Source organism: Myotis davidii, unplaced genomic scaffold (genome assembly GCF_000327345.1).
Source record: "Myotis davidii unplaced genomic scaffold, ASM32734v1 scaffold1565, whole genome shotgun sequence".
In the NCBI taxonomy this organism is placed as follows: Eukaryota; Metazoa; Chordata; class Mammalia; order Chiroptera; family Vespertilionidae; genus Myotis; species Myotis davidii.
This window is the reverse complement of record NW_006295743.1, coordinates 263,564-279,650: the sequence shown is the minus strand read 5'-3', so window position 1 is coordinate 279,650 and position 16,087 is coordinate 263,564. Positions and strand designations below refer to the sequence as shown.

At 34.8% G+C, this 16,087-nt stretch overlaps 1 protein-coding gene across 7 annotated transcripts in view; it reads left to right on the top strand.

Annotated features, from left to right (window-relative positions):
* Positions 1-16,087, top strand: part of ABI1 (abl interactor 1) — a 52,500-nt gene that overhangs the window by 26,300 nt on the left and 10,113 nt on the right. For 3 of the 7 annotated variants that reach the window (XM_015568247.1, XM_015568250.1, XM_015568249.1), the window contains 4 exons: positions 2,145-2,245; positions 6,648-6,824; positions 10,250-10,336; positions 13,633-13,818. In XM_015568247.1, coding sequence (XP_015423733.1) covers positions 2,145-2,245; positions 6,648-6,824; positions 10,250-10,336; positions 13,633-13,818 — 551 coding nt within the window. The remainder of the gene's footprint in view (positions 1-2,144; positions 2,246-6,647; positions 6,825-10,249; positions 10,337-13,632; positions 13,819-16,087) is intronic. The other 4 variants (XM_015568253.1, XM_015568252.1, XM_015568251.1 and 1 more) reach the window with 3 other exon arrangements.

The window sequence follows — 16,087 nt, the reverse complement described above, 5'->3', positions numbered from 1 at the left end:
AGCCTCCGTATGCACATATGTACATTTGCATACATGTACATACACACATTGCTTATTAAAAATGATTATATAGTGTGAGGTCTTATACCTAAAGGGGATAGTAAATCTATAGGAATTCAAAAAGTAGGGAATTGGTCAAAGTTGAACAGTAAGACTATTCTAGAATGCCTCACACTGAAACCTCACTGCTGCCTTTTTTGTTGTTTTGCTCATTTTCCAGAAAATACTCTATTTCAGCACCATTCTTTGAGATGAGAGGTTTTTATACTATTTCCAGGCTAAAATTGGTTAAACTTTTAATTTCCATAGCATCTGTACATTTTTTGAAAAAGAATAGTTTATTGATTTCTTTTTTAGAAAGAGAGTGAGAGGGAGGTGAAATATCTATCAGCTGCCTCCTGCACACCGCCTACTGGGTATTGAGCCTGAAACCCAGGCATGTGCCCTGACCCAGAATCCAACTGGCAACCCTTTGGTATACAGGATGACATCCAGCCAACTGAGCTATATCGGCCAGAGCAGCATCTTGTTCATTTTCTTTTGTGGCATCTGTTACACTGTTTATTTTTTAAATTGATTTCAGGGAGAGGAAGAGAGAGATAGAAACATCAATGATGAGAGAGATACATTGATTGGCTGCTTCCTGCACGCCCCCTACCAGAGATTGAGCCCGCAACCTGGGCATTTGCGTTGACTGGGAATCAGAATTTGAGCTCCTGGTTCATAGGTCGATGCTCAACCACTGAACCAAATTAGCCAGGCTTTCACATTGTTTTTTAATGTCTATTTTTTCCATTCTTAACTGTGAGCTCCATGACACCTTGGTTCATGTCTGCTGTTATTTACTACTATTCATAGCAGGTTTTAAATAAATCCTTGTTGGCTTATTGTATATAAGATTTTCATTTCTCAATACGATGATCTCTTCTGATAGTTCTGAGTACTATATTAAGGTTATATTGGTTTCCAATAGATTGAGTAGAGTGAAACACAAGAATTACAGTGGTTAGAATGTCAGTCCACATAGGGAAGGGTTTTGGGTTCGATTTCCAGTCAAGGGTATGTACCTGGGTTGCAGGTTCAATTCCAGGCCCTATTCAAGGCGAGTGTGGGTGGCAACCAATTGTTATCTCTTTCACATCTCTCTCTCTCTCTCTCTTGCCCCTCCCCTTTCTTTCCCCTTTTCCCTCCCTCCTCTTTCTCCTCTCTCCCTCCTTCTCTTCTACTCTTTATAAAAATCAGTGGAAAGAATATCCTCGGGTGAGGATTAACAACAAAATTTTGTATTGAACAGTTTCTAAAATTTTTTTACATATCTATACATATAAAAGCCTAAGCAACCATTACGACTGAATGACCTGAACAACTGGATGATGAATCGCTATGACATGCACTGGCTGCCCCCTGGTGGTCAGTGTGCTCCCATAGCCAGCCACCTGTGGTACCCTCCCCCTGGCTAGCCAACCTCCCGCAGTATCTCCTGTCCTCCCTCCCTCCCCCGCCAGCTGGACCCCATTGGCCCCTGGTGCTAAACCATTCCTAAACTACCTGCTTCTGGGTCAGGGTTTCATACATAGCAGAGCAGCTCCCTCATTGCAATTTATTAAAAGTCAACCCTTGACACAAGGGTTTGTCTCACTTCCATTCTCTCCCTTCCTTGGGGGCCGCTGGCCTGCTATGGTGGTGGTGTGGCGGCAAGGGGGCCAGTCAGGGAACCGTGCAGTGGTGGGGTGCTGATGACGGTGGCATCGGCGGCATCCGCTCCTTCTGTACCTGGCCTGGCAACTGTTGTCTCCTCTTCCTTCAGGCCCTGGACTGGGATGGGGAACTGGGGGGTGGGTGGTGGTGGACGCGGCCCCTTTCCCAGGGGCGCCCAGGGCTGGCTCCCACCTTGGGGCCAGCGGCCAGCCTCCTGTGTTCCCTCCCCCAGCAGGCCCTGATCCACCTGGCCCCAATCAGGACAGTCCCTATCGGCCCTGATTGCCTGTCAGGCCTAGGGACCCCGGCCGTGCATATGAACTTGTGCACCGGGCCTCTAGTATATCATAAAAGGGAGTAGTTAGTGGCTTTGAGTTGATTATTATTATTTTGGGCGGTTAAATCGCTAGAATTCCTTTTTTCACAATTTTTTCTTTTCTTTCTAGTGGAAGTAGTGGGGGAAGTGGAAGTCGAGAGAACAGTGGAAGCAGCAGTATTGGCATTCCCATTGCCGTGCCTACACCTTCACCACCCACTATTGGATCAGGTATATTATTTATTAATCTATTTTAATATGTGGTAGTACTTATGAGCTTGGTTATGGAAGCCTGAAATAATTTAGTTATATTAGATCAAATTAATTTATTTGTGTGATTGTTGCTAGAACATAAACACAACAAATTTAAGAACATTTTTGGATTAGTTTTTACACAATCTTAAGTGTGTTTTTTTGTCTGTTTTACCAGCTCTTTCTTCTTACATATAAAGCATATTGGACAGCTTTATTAAATAACTTTTTGGCCATTCTGCTTTAAAAAGAGTTGCCGTGGGCATAGTCAAGAAAGTTTATTATTTGAAGAATAAGCTAATATTCTTGTTTCTCCAACCAATGGATTAGAGACTATATTGTGAATTATGTATCAGTACATTTTGATGTTGCCTTTTAGGCTAGTATCTCAACTTGTGTTAATTTATTTTGTGACTTTACTATATTTATGTATGATATTCAACATACTTATTTCAGTAAAATACCATGAGTAATAAATGGGATTAAAAAAGGAAAAGTTCTTTTACTTTTTCGATTACATAAATGTTTAAGAAATTATTGCAAAGCATTAAATTAGTCCCTTGATTTTTTTAGTAAATGCAATGAAGACTTTGTAGGAAAATTCTTATTTATTTGAACATGCTTTACATATGGGAGTGTGTGTCTCTCTTTTTTTCTTCTTACCCAAACATTTTACTTTCTTACTGTTTCAGAATGTTTAGTTCTCTTTCTTGTACTCTGACCTGCATTATAAACTATCTTATTAGAAAACGTTTCTGTCCCTCCTCCTCCTGGAGCTCCAGCCCACCTCTTCTCCCAGTGAGCACTGTGCTAGGTGAGACTGCACAGCCATTGGAGCGATTTAACTTAACTCTGCATAATTCATAACAAACTCCTCTGTTAGACTACTAGCCTTTAAAGTTATTAGGCTATAAGTGGTAATGCAAAGGTTAAAGTGTTAAATCTAATTTGCACTAATTTCTTCTGGTGAAAGGCCTCTGAAGTTACATACAAAACAAATATAAAATAACTCTCTGTAATATAAAATGTTTCTATGCTTAGCTTATATCCAATTTAATGTGGTTTGTATTTGTTGTTTATTTAGATTTTTCTAGAGAAATTATAGCAGTGATTGTTCAAAACCATTTTTTAAATTAGTAATATAATCTTTTAAAAAATGAAACTTTATTTGGAACTCCCTGGTATATACAACAGTCAAAGTACTAGAGTGAAGGTAGAAGACAGGAGGAAGAAAAATGAAAAGAAATAGATGTATGGGATAGGGTGCTCGAGACTTTCCTGTGAATCGCAATTTGAAAAATACTGATATAGTCCAGTACTTAAGGCATCTGAGGATGCTATGAAACTTTTTTTTTCCCCAGTAAAATACATTTAAATTGTTCCCAAGTTGAGGGTGACTAGATAGAGCATATAAGGAATTCCAAATATAGACTCCATACAAAGCCAATAGGCCTAGAAATACACATTATCAGTAATCTGGGTAGAAATGTATAATGATGTGTTTCAAATAATGAGAGCTATGTTACATTTTGTGAAATAAAGCCACCTACTAGCATCTTTCAAAACATTTGCACTTGTACTCAAAGGAAAAGGGGCAACAGGAGGTAATATGAAGATCCCAAAAGAAACTGTTACAGAAAGTTTGTATGAAAAAAAAATTCCCTCAACCTGATTGATAATCAAGAAAATGAAAATTAAAACCACAGTGACATACTGTTTCTTATCTACCAGGTAGTTAAAAATGAAGAAGTCCTCTAGTACTAAATGTTGGTGAGGATGTGCAGTAACAAGAAAAAGTACATTGCTGGTCAGAATTTATTAGTTGATACACTCACTGGGGAAAGTAGTTTGTTAGCTAGTCAAGTTGAACGGGTTTTTACCTTAGATTTATCAATTTCATTTCATATTTACGCTAGAGTATTGGTTCTCAAAATATGATTATGGGACTTCTGAGAGTTGCCAAGATTCTTTCATGGAGTTTTTGAGGTCAAAACTATATTCATAAGATTTGCCTTTTTCATTCTCATTCTGGTACTGTGGACTTTTCCAGAGGCTAGATAACATATGATAAAATCATTACTTTGACAGCTAATGGAATGTGTATTTGTATATTCATGTGTTTAAAGATATATCAGTTTTAATTTCTATTACTTTTATTATAACCCACCTCAACCAAGCTTTTTGAGGTTCTTTAATTTTAAAGAATGAAGCCTAAGACCATGAAGTTTAAAACCAATGTCCTAGAGCAGTGACTTTCAGAGTGTGACACCCAGAATAACTACATCATCACTGGGGAAATTTGTTAGAAATGTGAATTTTCAGGTCCCATCTAGACTTACTTAGTCAGAAACTCTGAGGACTGGAGCCCAGCAATCTGTATTATAACAAGCTTTCAGAGTGCAATTCTGATCAGTGCTCAAGTTTGAGAACCAGTGTTCTAGAAAAATTCAAGAACCGTATTTAGGAATGCTCATAGTAGCGATATTAAGAATAGCAAAACTCTGGATGTAATCAAAATTTCTAGTAATAGAATGGATAAATTGTGGGATGTTTACATGTGAATGTAGCTATAAGAATTAATATATTGATATACTTATCAACATGGGTGAATTTTAAAAAATATCAAAGGAAAAGAGCAAGCCAACAGAATACATAATTATTTCATTATAAATTTGCAAAATCTCTGTATATTGTTTAAGATTCTATATCTGAGATTTTTTTAAAGCTATGTATAGTAAAGAAATAGAATGTTTAACACATACCTTTTGGAGTTGTGGATCCAGAGGGGGCATACAGGAAACTCCAGTGATACTAGTAATATTCTATTTCTTGAAGCAGGGTATTTATCTTATTTTATTAAAAAAATTATATATGTATTTATAAAATAGTTTTATGTAATCATTACAAATGTTATATAACATATTAGCATATAACCATTTGCATTTATGTATATGTATAATTTATATATATAACATAGCTACACACACACACACACACACACACACACACCCTTTGGTATTATGGTTTATTTTATAATAAAATATTAAATAGATTTTAAAATAGGCATCGTTTGGAACTGCTGAATAAGTTGGTTTTGGGTTTTAAATCACCAAGAAAAACAACTTGGATTTCATACATTTTTATACAGGTAGAGAAATATAAAAATCATTATAGTGAGAATTGTATTAAAAGTAGCTTTAGGCTTACTTCTTAGCTTTCTAGAAAACCTAGCTGTCCAGGGTTACTCATGAAAAGCTTTTAAATCGACTATTATTTTAAAAATGTGTTTCTATTTTGAAAATGACCACGTGGATGATTCAAATAATTAGTGACTGCCTATGGCTTGGGAGTTCCAAAATGTTAAATATTAGCACTTTTAATGAACAACCTCTGCTGAACAGTTTTATCTAATAATTTTTATCACCTCTAGGGGAGGTTAAATTAGACAACTGAATGAAAATAAACTAGGATGCTGTCTTTTTTACATAGTCATGGTTAGATGTTTAGGTCAGGCAAAAAAATAATACTGTTAATCCCAAAGTAAACTTTGGAAAGTATAGTTAACTTTAGAGGCTTTGAACTTTATTAACCTTTTAAGTATTAAACTTTTGAAATGTTGGTCAAGATGACTGAATAAAATATTAAGCATTATTAATACTTTAGTAGGTTTAAATATGCATGATAATTTTATAGAAAAGATTGCTTTGAGTATAGTATGGAGAAAAAGACCTCCAAGTATGGAGAAAGAGAATGGATTTCTATAAGAGCTTTGAAACTAGAAGTTGTACTTTTCTTAAAAATGATTTTACTATAATATGTATTGATAACTGCTGATACAATAAACATTCAAATTTTAGTACAATCTGTGGAAAATATGCTGAACTCTTTAAATTTTATAATTAAACCTGGATTTGGCTGGATAGAATCTTACACAGTTTTTTTGAAGATTTGGCAATGGAAAGGAAGAAGTTTTGTAAATCAAATATTAATGTATTCACATTAAAAGCTGACGCTTCCCACTTCAGACTATCCTTTGGTACTTATTTTGTTAGAGAGACATAATTTACATATAAAATCTGTGTGTTCTAAAATAATACAGTAAAAATGTATACGTAATATTAGCAAAATATTTGGGATTATGCTAAATTAAATGGCTTAAGAATGTAACTTTATTTACTTTTGCAGCTTCCCCACTATCTGCTTTTCCTTCTTCAGAGATGGAGCTATTTGTGTTTTATCTTTACTTTTTCTTTATTTTTGCTGTGGGCCTTAAAACTAATAAATACTTCTTACTGTGAATCTCCCTCTCTTTGTTCTGCTATTGGAGGTGATATGCAGTGCTCAAATTCTTTGTTGGTTGCCTTTGACTAATGCTTTTCAGCGGCCCCGGGCTCAGCTCCTGGTTCCCAGTATGGCACAATGACCAGGCAGATTTCTCGGCACAACTCTACCACTTCCTCGACATCTTCTGGTGGATACAGACGAACTCCCTCTGTGACTGCTCAATTTTCTGCTCAGCCTCATGTTAATGGAGGTCCACTTTATTCTCAGAATTCAAGTAAGCTTGTGCTTTGCAGGCGTACAGCACCACTGAGCTCCTTTAGAGGGAAATTATTTGAAATTGTTATTTTGCTAGTGATAGACAACAATTGAAACCATGCCACTTTATATTTATTTAGTTGTTTCTTCAATCATACTATTTAAAAAATAATTTATCACTTTCGCTCAAATAATTCAGGCTTACTGTACTTTATACTAAAATTTAACTGATGCTTTAAAATATTTTTATTATTATAAACAGAACTAGAGAAGAAAAACTGAAACTAATTAAATTGAATTTATTTTTATTGGCATATTTGAGGCTGTTCAATAACAAGAGAATTTAAAACATTGTGAATATTTTTCTTTAAAATAACATGAAATTGCTGGCTATCACTTTTAAGCTTCCTAAACTATACTGAAATGAATTCAAAACCATTAAAAAAAGATAGTGATGTTTGCTTATTATGTCTCTGAATAAGATAACAGTGGGGAGGATTTTTAAAAGGTTACTTCTTCTTCACCTTGAATTGCACATCTCAACACTAACTGCAGTCAATGTTTAAAAGCTGATAAGATTAGAAAACCGTTTGTGCATATAATGTCAGGAAGTTTGAATTGCTTGTGTTGGTTATTAATTTCACTTTCCATATCAAGATGCTTAATTCAAAAAGGAAAAACAGATCTGAAATGAGCCTATTGTCCAGTATTTGTTATTGGCTCAAAGTGTGGTCACTGGGACTAGACTGAAACACACTTTCCCCGTAAGCTTTTGTAACTACTTTCTAGAACTGCATGTTTTATTGTTGACTTAGAAAACACTGAGTAAAATTGGTAGTTACAGAATAGTCATGGGGGGGGGGGATGTGAAGCAGATAGAGAATATAGTCAAAAATATTGTAATAACTATATATGGTGTTAGATGTGTACTAGATTTATTGGGGTGATAACTTCATAAGTTATATAAATATCTACTGTGGTTGTAAACCTAAAACTCATATAATATTGTATGTCAACTGTAATATAAGAATAAAAAAGTATTAAAAGAAAATTAAAAAACACCAAATACTCCATGTTAACATAGGAAGTTGGTTTAAGTTCTTTTTATTTATAGTGCATTTTCTGAACATGTTTTTAAAAAAATATTTTTTATTGATTTCAGAGAGGAAGGAGAGGGAGAGAGAGATAGAAACCTCAATAATGAGAGAGAATCATTGATCAGCTGCCTCCTGCACACCCCCTAATGGGGATTGAGCCTGCAACCCAGGCATGTGCCCTTGACCGGAATAAAACGCGGGACCCTTTAGTCCGCAGGCAACACTCTATCCATGGAGCCAAACCAGCTAGGGCCTGAACGTGTATTTTAAAGCAGAGCTGGGCGTCTCCTTTGATAGTGAGAGGTACCTAGCGTCTGAATATTCCACAGATTATCTGATTATTAACCTCACTAGTTTTATAAACTTCTTTCATTTTACACTGCACTTTTAGATCCTATCTTTATGTTTATTTTTTTCTTTTCCTCAGTTGGACATTTAAATTTACTCTGCAAATAGAGTTTTGGTGACTTCACATAATACACGTTTGTGTAGTTTTATTTAACAGTACTTGGGTGGGTTATTTGCAGACAAGACATTTTTATTACTGAATGTCTATCTTTTGGATATTGTAAAGTAAGTTTAGCTTCACATTTTAAAGATATTATTATGTCTTGTCAAATTAATCATCCTTTAGTCTGAATTACTGTTGGTGTTGCAATAGTAGATGTGAATGTTTTTAGTGTTTTGATGTGCATATTTCCTCTTCTTTCTAAATGTGATGGTAATTATTAGTATCTTCACAGCAAAGCTTTTCTTTTTCTTGACATACTAACCAGCATGGCTAGTTACTAAGGGTTGTTTCTAGAAAAAAGAAAAACACCTGGAAAATATGTGGGGGGTTTTAAAAATAAAAAACTGTAACATTTTATTCATTGAAGAGCCTTTCTATATACAAAGTATCAGATGGAACAAGGCCAAGTCAGTGCATTAAATGCTAGTTTAGCCACACAATGAATATTAATTGCTTTAAATTATTGCTTCTTTAAACACTGAACCTCTCAAATTTTTACACTTACCAACAAAATTTTTAACTTGAATTAATTGAAGTAACTTTTTGATTACGTGATCTTTGGGAACCAATGAATTGTTTTTCTCTGTCAATTTAGTGTCACTTGTTGTGACTACCAGTAAACTGAGTTTTGTTTTCCATTCCTATTGACTTTTTTGAGCAATCTTTGGCAATTACTGTCTTGTTATGAGACAAAATGGTAAAAGTATATATATTTCCTTTTAGTTTGCTAATTTTTAATACATTTGCTGCCCACATGAACATTTGGTATTTATTTCTTTTAAATTATGTCCTCTCTAGAAAGAAGTTGGAATATTTTTCCAGCTGCTAATTTGTTAGAAATTACCTAAATGCAAATAATTGCCTATTTTAAAGTATTGTTAGACCAGGTTTTCTTTATCAAAACAGTGATAAAAAGAAAGAAGGTCACTTTTGAGAGGTATTTTATTCTTTGAAACTCAGCAAACAGTTAGCATGGGATATAGTAAATTTAGGAGTGATGTCTTTAAAAATGTCAACTTAAAGGGTAATATAACCTTATTTTACAAACAAGGGTTTTTCCTGGAGAGCTATGTGTAAATTTATATATAAAATAAGAATTTTTTAAAGGAAAACTGGTGATTGATATAGTTACTTATATGTGATCTAAACAGCTGTTTCATAACACATTTGGTTTCTAATATACAACATTACCCTAAAGCTAGAACAGCCTGTTAGGTTATAGAAATATGGCAAAGATACAATATCCTAGAAACTGCTATCAGTATTTCACTGTTAACTGTTTTTTTAGTCTTTTTTAAAAAATATACTTTTTATTGATTTCAGATAGGAAGGGAGAGGGAGAGAGAGAAACAATGATGAGAATCATTGATTGGCTGCCTCCTGCACGCCCCCTACTGGGGATCGAGCTGGCAACCCAGGCATGTGCCCTCAACTGGAATCGAACCAGGGACCCTTCAGTCCGCAGGCTGATGCTCTATCCACTGAGAAAAACCAGCTAGGGCTAACGTCTTTTCTTAGAGGTTTTCATTGCATGAAAGTGAATGTGAGGGTAAATTTAAATCTCTCCCAAACAATATAATTAGGATTAAGTTAGAAGTATTTTTTTTTCAATAAAATTAACTAATTGGCTAAACACAACTCAGCTTTAGATTTTCTAGTGTGTAATCAACTTGAAGGTTCTGCAGGTTTTTGTTTTGTTTTTGTTTTGTTTTGTTTCATTTGCAAACTGTTCTTTGCATACTTATGTTTGTGGTCCTTGTAACTGACTTCTGCTTTTTGTTTCCTTTTCTTTCCTTTACCTGTTTTACTTCCCCCATTCTGTGTTGTTGCTATCAGTTTCTATTGCTCCACCCCCTCCCCCTATGCCTCAGTTGACTCCACAGATACCTCTCACAGGCTTCGTGGCCAGGGTGCAGGAAAACAGTAAGTTTGGAAAAACTGAGCTGTCAAAGGGTAGAGGCTGTCTCCTTATAGCATGCATGGCTGATGAGTCATCATTTTCCTTACTTTTACTGAGAAGCTAATCTTATCTGAAAATAGGTGCAGCTATGTTATTGAAACTGAAGAGCACGTTTTTTCTCTTGTGTGCATGATTACTGACCTATATAAATTTCAAAATTGCAGCTTATGTATTCATATGATCTAAAACATGAAATCTGATCTTTGCAGATTCTTAAGGAAAGTATAATCAAACACAAAGGAAACTACTAGCTTCCAATAATTATTTGAGGAATTAGTTAGAAAACATTTGGTATTCAAATTCATCTCTAGATTGTTTTGTGAGATTTTGTTTATTACATAATTGGGACAGGGCTGTTGTTCTTTTTTGTTTGTTTTTTTCTTTAGTTACAAAAAATATTTTGGAGAAGACTTTGTAGTTTTCCTTAGATTTTGATAGATGAGTAATTTTTAATCTATATAAAGATTCATTGTTAGAATAAGAATGAATATGCAAGAATAAGTAAATTACATTCACGATATGTATTCATCTGAGTGATTGTCATAGAGCCCTTTTCATGTTTTGGCTAGCTACATGCAGGCCCATGAGGATTATTTATGAATATACAAATCTGTCATCTTTTTTTTTTTTAGGGCTTCTTTGAAGGAAGGTCAGGGAATTTTGAAAATTCTTTTAAATATATGGATTTAATTAGGGTAGATAGTTTATATTGCTGTCTGATTATTTTAAGGTTTTGGAAGATGTGTAATCATAGTCACATGATCATAGTGAATGTTACTTGACAAAATGAAGAATACCACTATCACAAATTTTATTAGGCCAAAATAGCTATTGAGATTAAGGTGGTAAAGTGGTCAAGTAGTAATTTACTTTATTTGGGACCATCACCATCCAAATAAATCTCAGAATGTTGTGAACAAATGTGTAACCCATTTGATCAACCAGTCTTCTAAGATAATACATTGTGGGAAATTTCATTGTTCAGCTTGTGCTGACCCTTTTGTGTTATTCTACCTATTTCCTCCATTCCTCCAGTCAAATATTTGTGGATTTAGTGTTATGTGTTAGTCTTTGGGGAAGAATACAAATAGTTTAAGACAGAGTCCTTACCTGTAAGAAATGTATGATTTAATGGATATTTTATAAAACATTGTAGTTTTAAAATACTGAAATTTCTGAGTGCAAATCAACTTTGAAATCTGTGTTTAAATATATATAAATAAGTGAATCTTATTTTTAATAATAAGCGAATAAGAGTAAATTGCTGGTCTTTAATGCTGTAAGAATTTAAAAATGAAGCCAGTTACACTTTTTGAACTGCCTTACAGCCAAGAATTTTTAGAAACTATTTAAAAATAACCATAATGAACTTCCATTTAGTATGACTGAAGCTCTTTGGTAACTTTAAATAGAAATTCAGAATTAATGTGCATTATTCTAGGTATGCCTGGCCTTTGCTAAAGAGGCCCATGGTACTAGTTTAGTTCTTTCACCAAACAGATGAACTTGAGTCAGTCATTGTTCTTGTGCTGCAGAATGCCCCACTTTATTTGCCATCTGTTTTCTTTGAAAGCATGCTAGGAAGATTGGTGAGAAACTGTATCATCAGTATCTTAAATTTATTTATTTGTTTGTTTATTTAAATTCAGTCCTCACCTAAGGATATTTTTTCCATTGATCATTAGAGAGAGTGTGGAATGGAAGGGGGAGGAGAAGGGTAGAGAGAGAGAAAGGAAACATCTATGTAAGAGAGACACATTGATTGGTTGCCTCCCACAATAGTAATAGAAAGCTTTAAGGGTTATTTGTGGGCAAAAGTAAAATAGATCCAAGCATTCAGTGGAAAAATAAGCTATAAACATAACAGAATGAGCACAAGGCTTATTTTCTAGTAGCCGTTTTCATTCCTCAACAGGATAAAATAGAAATTCACAGCATTGAAGTGGAAATAGGGCTATTAAATCTGAAAATGTTTTAAATCTTGACCCCTTGTCATATTCTCAGCACTTTATTCCAAATAGGGTGGAGTAAACTTTAAAACCTGTATTAAGATAGATTATGACTTTTTTGATCATATAAAAATAGCCTTAGAAATTGGCATTTAAGTTAGTATATTGGTATTCTGAATTTCTTCCTTGTAGCCATTATATAATTCCTGTGTTAATTTGTATCAAAACATTTTCATGTCTTTAACTTTTAAAGAAATGTGTGCATAAGAAATTTAAATTAAGAATTAGTTGTGTTTCAGTTTTGAATTCCTTAATGTTGGGAGCATTTGTTACCTGGTGTCATAATAGTTCAGTGAACACAGTTCTAGCCTCTACATTTTACCATTTATACTTTTGATTAAATTACACACACATACTACAACCATCTAGAATTGGAGGTGTGAGTTGGTTTTACTGTTTTGCATGATATAAGTTACTTTCTGTGTATTTTTTTTAAAATTATTACCACAAAACTTTACTTTTAAAATCTTTGTTTGGATGTATTCTTAGAATAGATCTTTAGGATCTTGTCCTCCCCTCATCTATGTTATGTTTTACTAGCAATAAAGCAAAAATCTTAGCTTGCTTTCTACATTTAAAAAGTTGATTATGAGTACAAACATATTAAAAAATACTCTAAGACATTTTCTACTAGTTGGGGATTTTTTAATTTAATTTTTTCTTGTTAAAATTTACATGAAAGAATAGAAAACCTATACATAGAAGCATACCTAATACCACCGACTTTTCTTTCTCCCTTAAAACAAACAAAATATCTATCCACTGGAAACTTATTTCTGGGCAATTAAAGATATTTAATCTAAAATCAGAGACATGAATATTCGCAATGAATAGCTATCAAACCATTAATGTAATATTATTCATAATGTTTACTGTAGTCCAAATGATAAAAGTGACATAAGGCTTATTTAAAGACTTAAATTAATTAAAGAGTGACAGTTGTTTAGACCTGAGCCTTGGAATTAAGGAAACTTCTTTACTCCTATAATCTTTATATAAAGAGATAGTCTCCTAACCTGCATCCATTAATTTGTAGTACTTCCTAATACCTTTATTTTTAGCTCATTTTATTATACAAAATAATTCTTGAATAGTGGAAGCTTTAACACACCAAGCTTTTATTTCTAATCTTGCATGTTTTATTATAGTGCATGCTTTATATGAATTAGAGCTTTCTTAAATTCTTTTAATTTATGAATTTCCATTTAGTCTCTTTTTTTATTCAAATTAATTATCTGAATTTTTTCTAGTTGCTGATAGTCCAACTCCTCCACCACCGCCTCCACCAGATGACATTCCAATGTTTGATGACTCTCCACCTCCACCACCACCACCTCCAGTGGATTATGAAGATGAGGAGGCTGCAGTAGTTCAGTATAATGACCCATATGCAGATGGGGATCCTGCGTGGGCCCCTAAGAATTATATTGAGAAAGGTAAGGTAAAATCATCTATTAGAGTAAAGGAAAATAATGTAATTATAGAATTTAGAGCTATGAACAACATTTAATCCAGTGTTTCACAATCTTTTGAATAACTTTACCAGTCAAGGTGATATAGTCAAACCTTATTTCCTATACATTTCCAATTTGAAGAGAGGATTCTTTATATTTTAAATTAAAAATATGTTATAATGTTAGCTGTACATTTTCAAATGACATAGTGCTTCTAGCTGGAGATTAACTTGTCTGTCTGCATTTTATAGATGAAGCAACTAAGACACACACAAAAAAGGAGTGAAATGATTTACTAGTACTAGTCATATAATTAATAATATTTAAAACCAAATTTCTAAGCACTTCTCATAAAAATAGGAATCTTTTATCTCTAAATACTTTAAAATCTGTTGGGATTATTATGAGAACAAGCTTTCAATTAAGGTTTTCATTAGTTGATCTTACAAAAGAGAAGATAATCACTAGAATTTTATATCGAAGTAATGTGTAACTCCAATGTCCAAATTTACCTATTTTACCTGACAGTCACCTTAATTATCTTTTAAGAACAGTGTGTAGGAAAGAAAAAGTCCTGTTTTTAGAGAGTTTGCTTTTTTTAATCCAATTATGTGCTATTTAAAAATCTGTGTTTGTATAGTCTTCTGAAAAATACTTGTAATTTAGTTGATCACATTTGATTACATTTGAGATGTATTCCCTTCCATTCCCTGTATTGGATTAACTGATCTTAAGTAAGTAGCTGTAGCTCTTGAGACGTGTTCCATTCTCCCCTGCCCAAGTTTTAAATACATAGCTAAAAGTAAATTTTCTACTTTCCTTTTTTATATTTTTTAGTAGTAAATATTCTGCATATAGTTCAGGAAGTCTTGAATAGTCTACTTTCTATTAAGATTTTTATGCACCTTCAAGTAGAAATAAGTTGTGCTTATTCTGAGGGTGATAAACTTGAATAGTCTTGAATTGTGTTTTTACTCATATTTCTGGCTTAGAAAGCAAATTTAACTTTTAAGTATTTATGAAATTGGAACTATTATATTTGAAGAAGTTGAAAAATTGGGAATGATAGAACAGTGAATAACCTAGCACAATTAAAAAATATCTTCACAAGTTGAAATGATGAGTCTTAAATCAAGGTTATTACATATTTTTTTGTAAAAGACCAAATAAACATTTTTAACTTATTTTATTTGTTAAATTTTTAAATATGTTTTTACTAGTAGCCCTGCGCATGAATCCGTGCGTCAGTAGCTCTCTGTGGGGCCTTACCGCTCCATGAATGCTGCCCAGGATGACGACCAAGCGTTCCGCGCCCTGGCCTGGCCAGAGGCCCATCCGCGGCTGGGAAATGCAACGACTTTCCTCCCTGTTCTCTGGAACACCGATAAAGGGCTTCCTTCTTCTTTCTTGGCCGGCTGCCACCAGCCCCTCCTGTCACACTATCCTTCATCCCCTCCACCCCCTGGCTGCCCGGACCTGACCTTGCCCGGGAGTCAGGGGACACTCAACTCTGCTCAGCTCACTGGTTCCTTCTCTTCTTATGCAAGCGTTTTGCGCCCTGGCCAGGCCAGAGGCCCATCTGCAGCCGAGCGCGGAACGCTTGTCTCATTGTGGTGGCGATGAAGCAAGCATTCCGCCGGGTCACTTACGCCGCCTGCTCTCAGCAGCTGCCTCACCGGGACTGGGGATCTCCGGCTGGGCTGAGAGGACTGCCTGTATTAAGATAGATTATGTGATGGAGTGACAGTTAATTTGCATATTACCCTTTTATTATATAGACTTGATTTCAGAGAGGAGAGGGAGAGGGAGAGAGGGAGAGGGAGAGAGAGAGAGAGAGAGAGAAACATCAACGGTGAGAGAGAATCATTGATTGGCTGCCTTCTTCATGCCTCCTACTGGGAATCGAGCCCACAACTCCGGGCATGTGCCCTTGACCGGAATTGAACCTGGGACCCTTCAGTTCGCAGGCTGACGTACTATCCACTGAGCAAAAGCAGCTAGGGCAATAATTTTGTTTTTTTTAACCCTTTGTGGTCCAATTTTAGTTTTGGAATTCAAACAGTCTGGTCCAAATTAATTGATGGGATTGAATGTTGAAGTTACTGACAATGCATATAATCGCAGCAGTTTGTGGTGTCGACCTCAGCTCCATGTTGGACCTGCTTTTCCTCTTTTTCCCCCCATAGTTCCCATCCACCTAGTTCTCACCCCCCCCGCCCCAGGTCCTTGCCCCTCCCCACTGTCCTTGTTT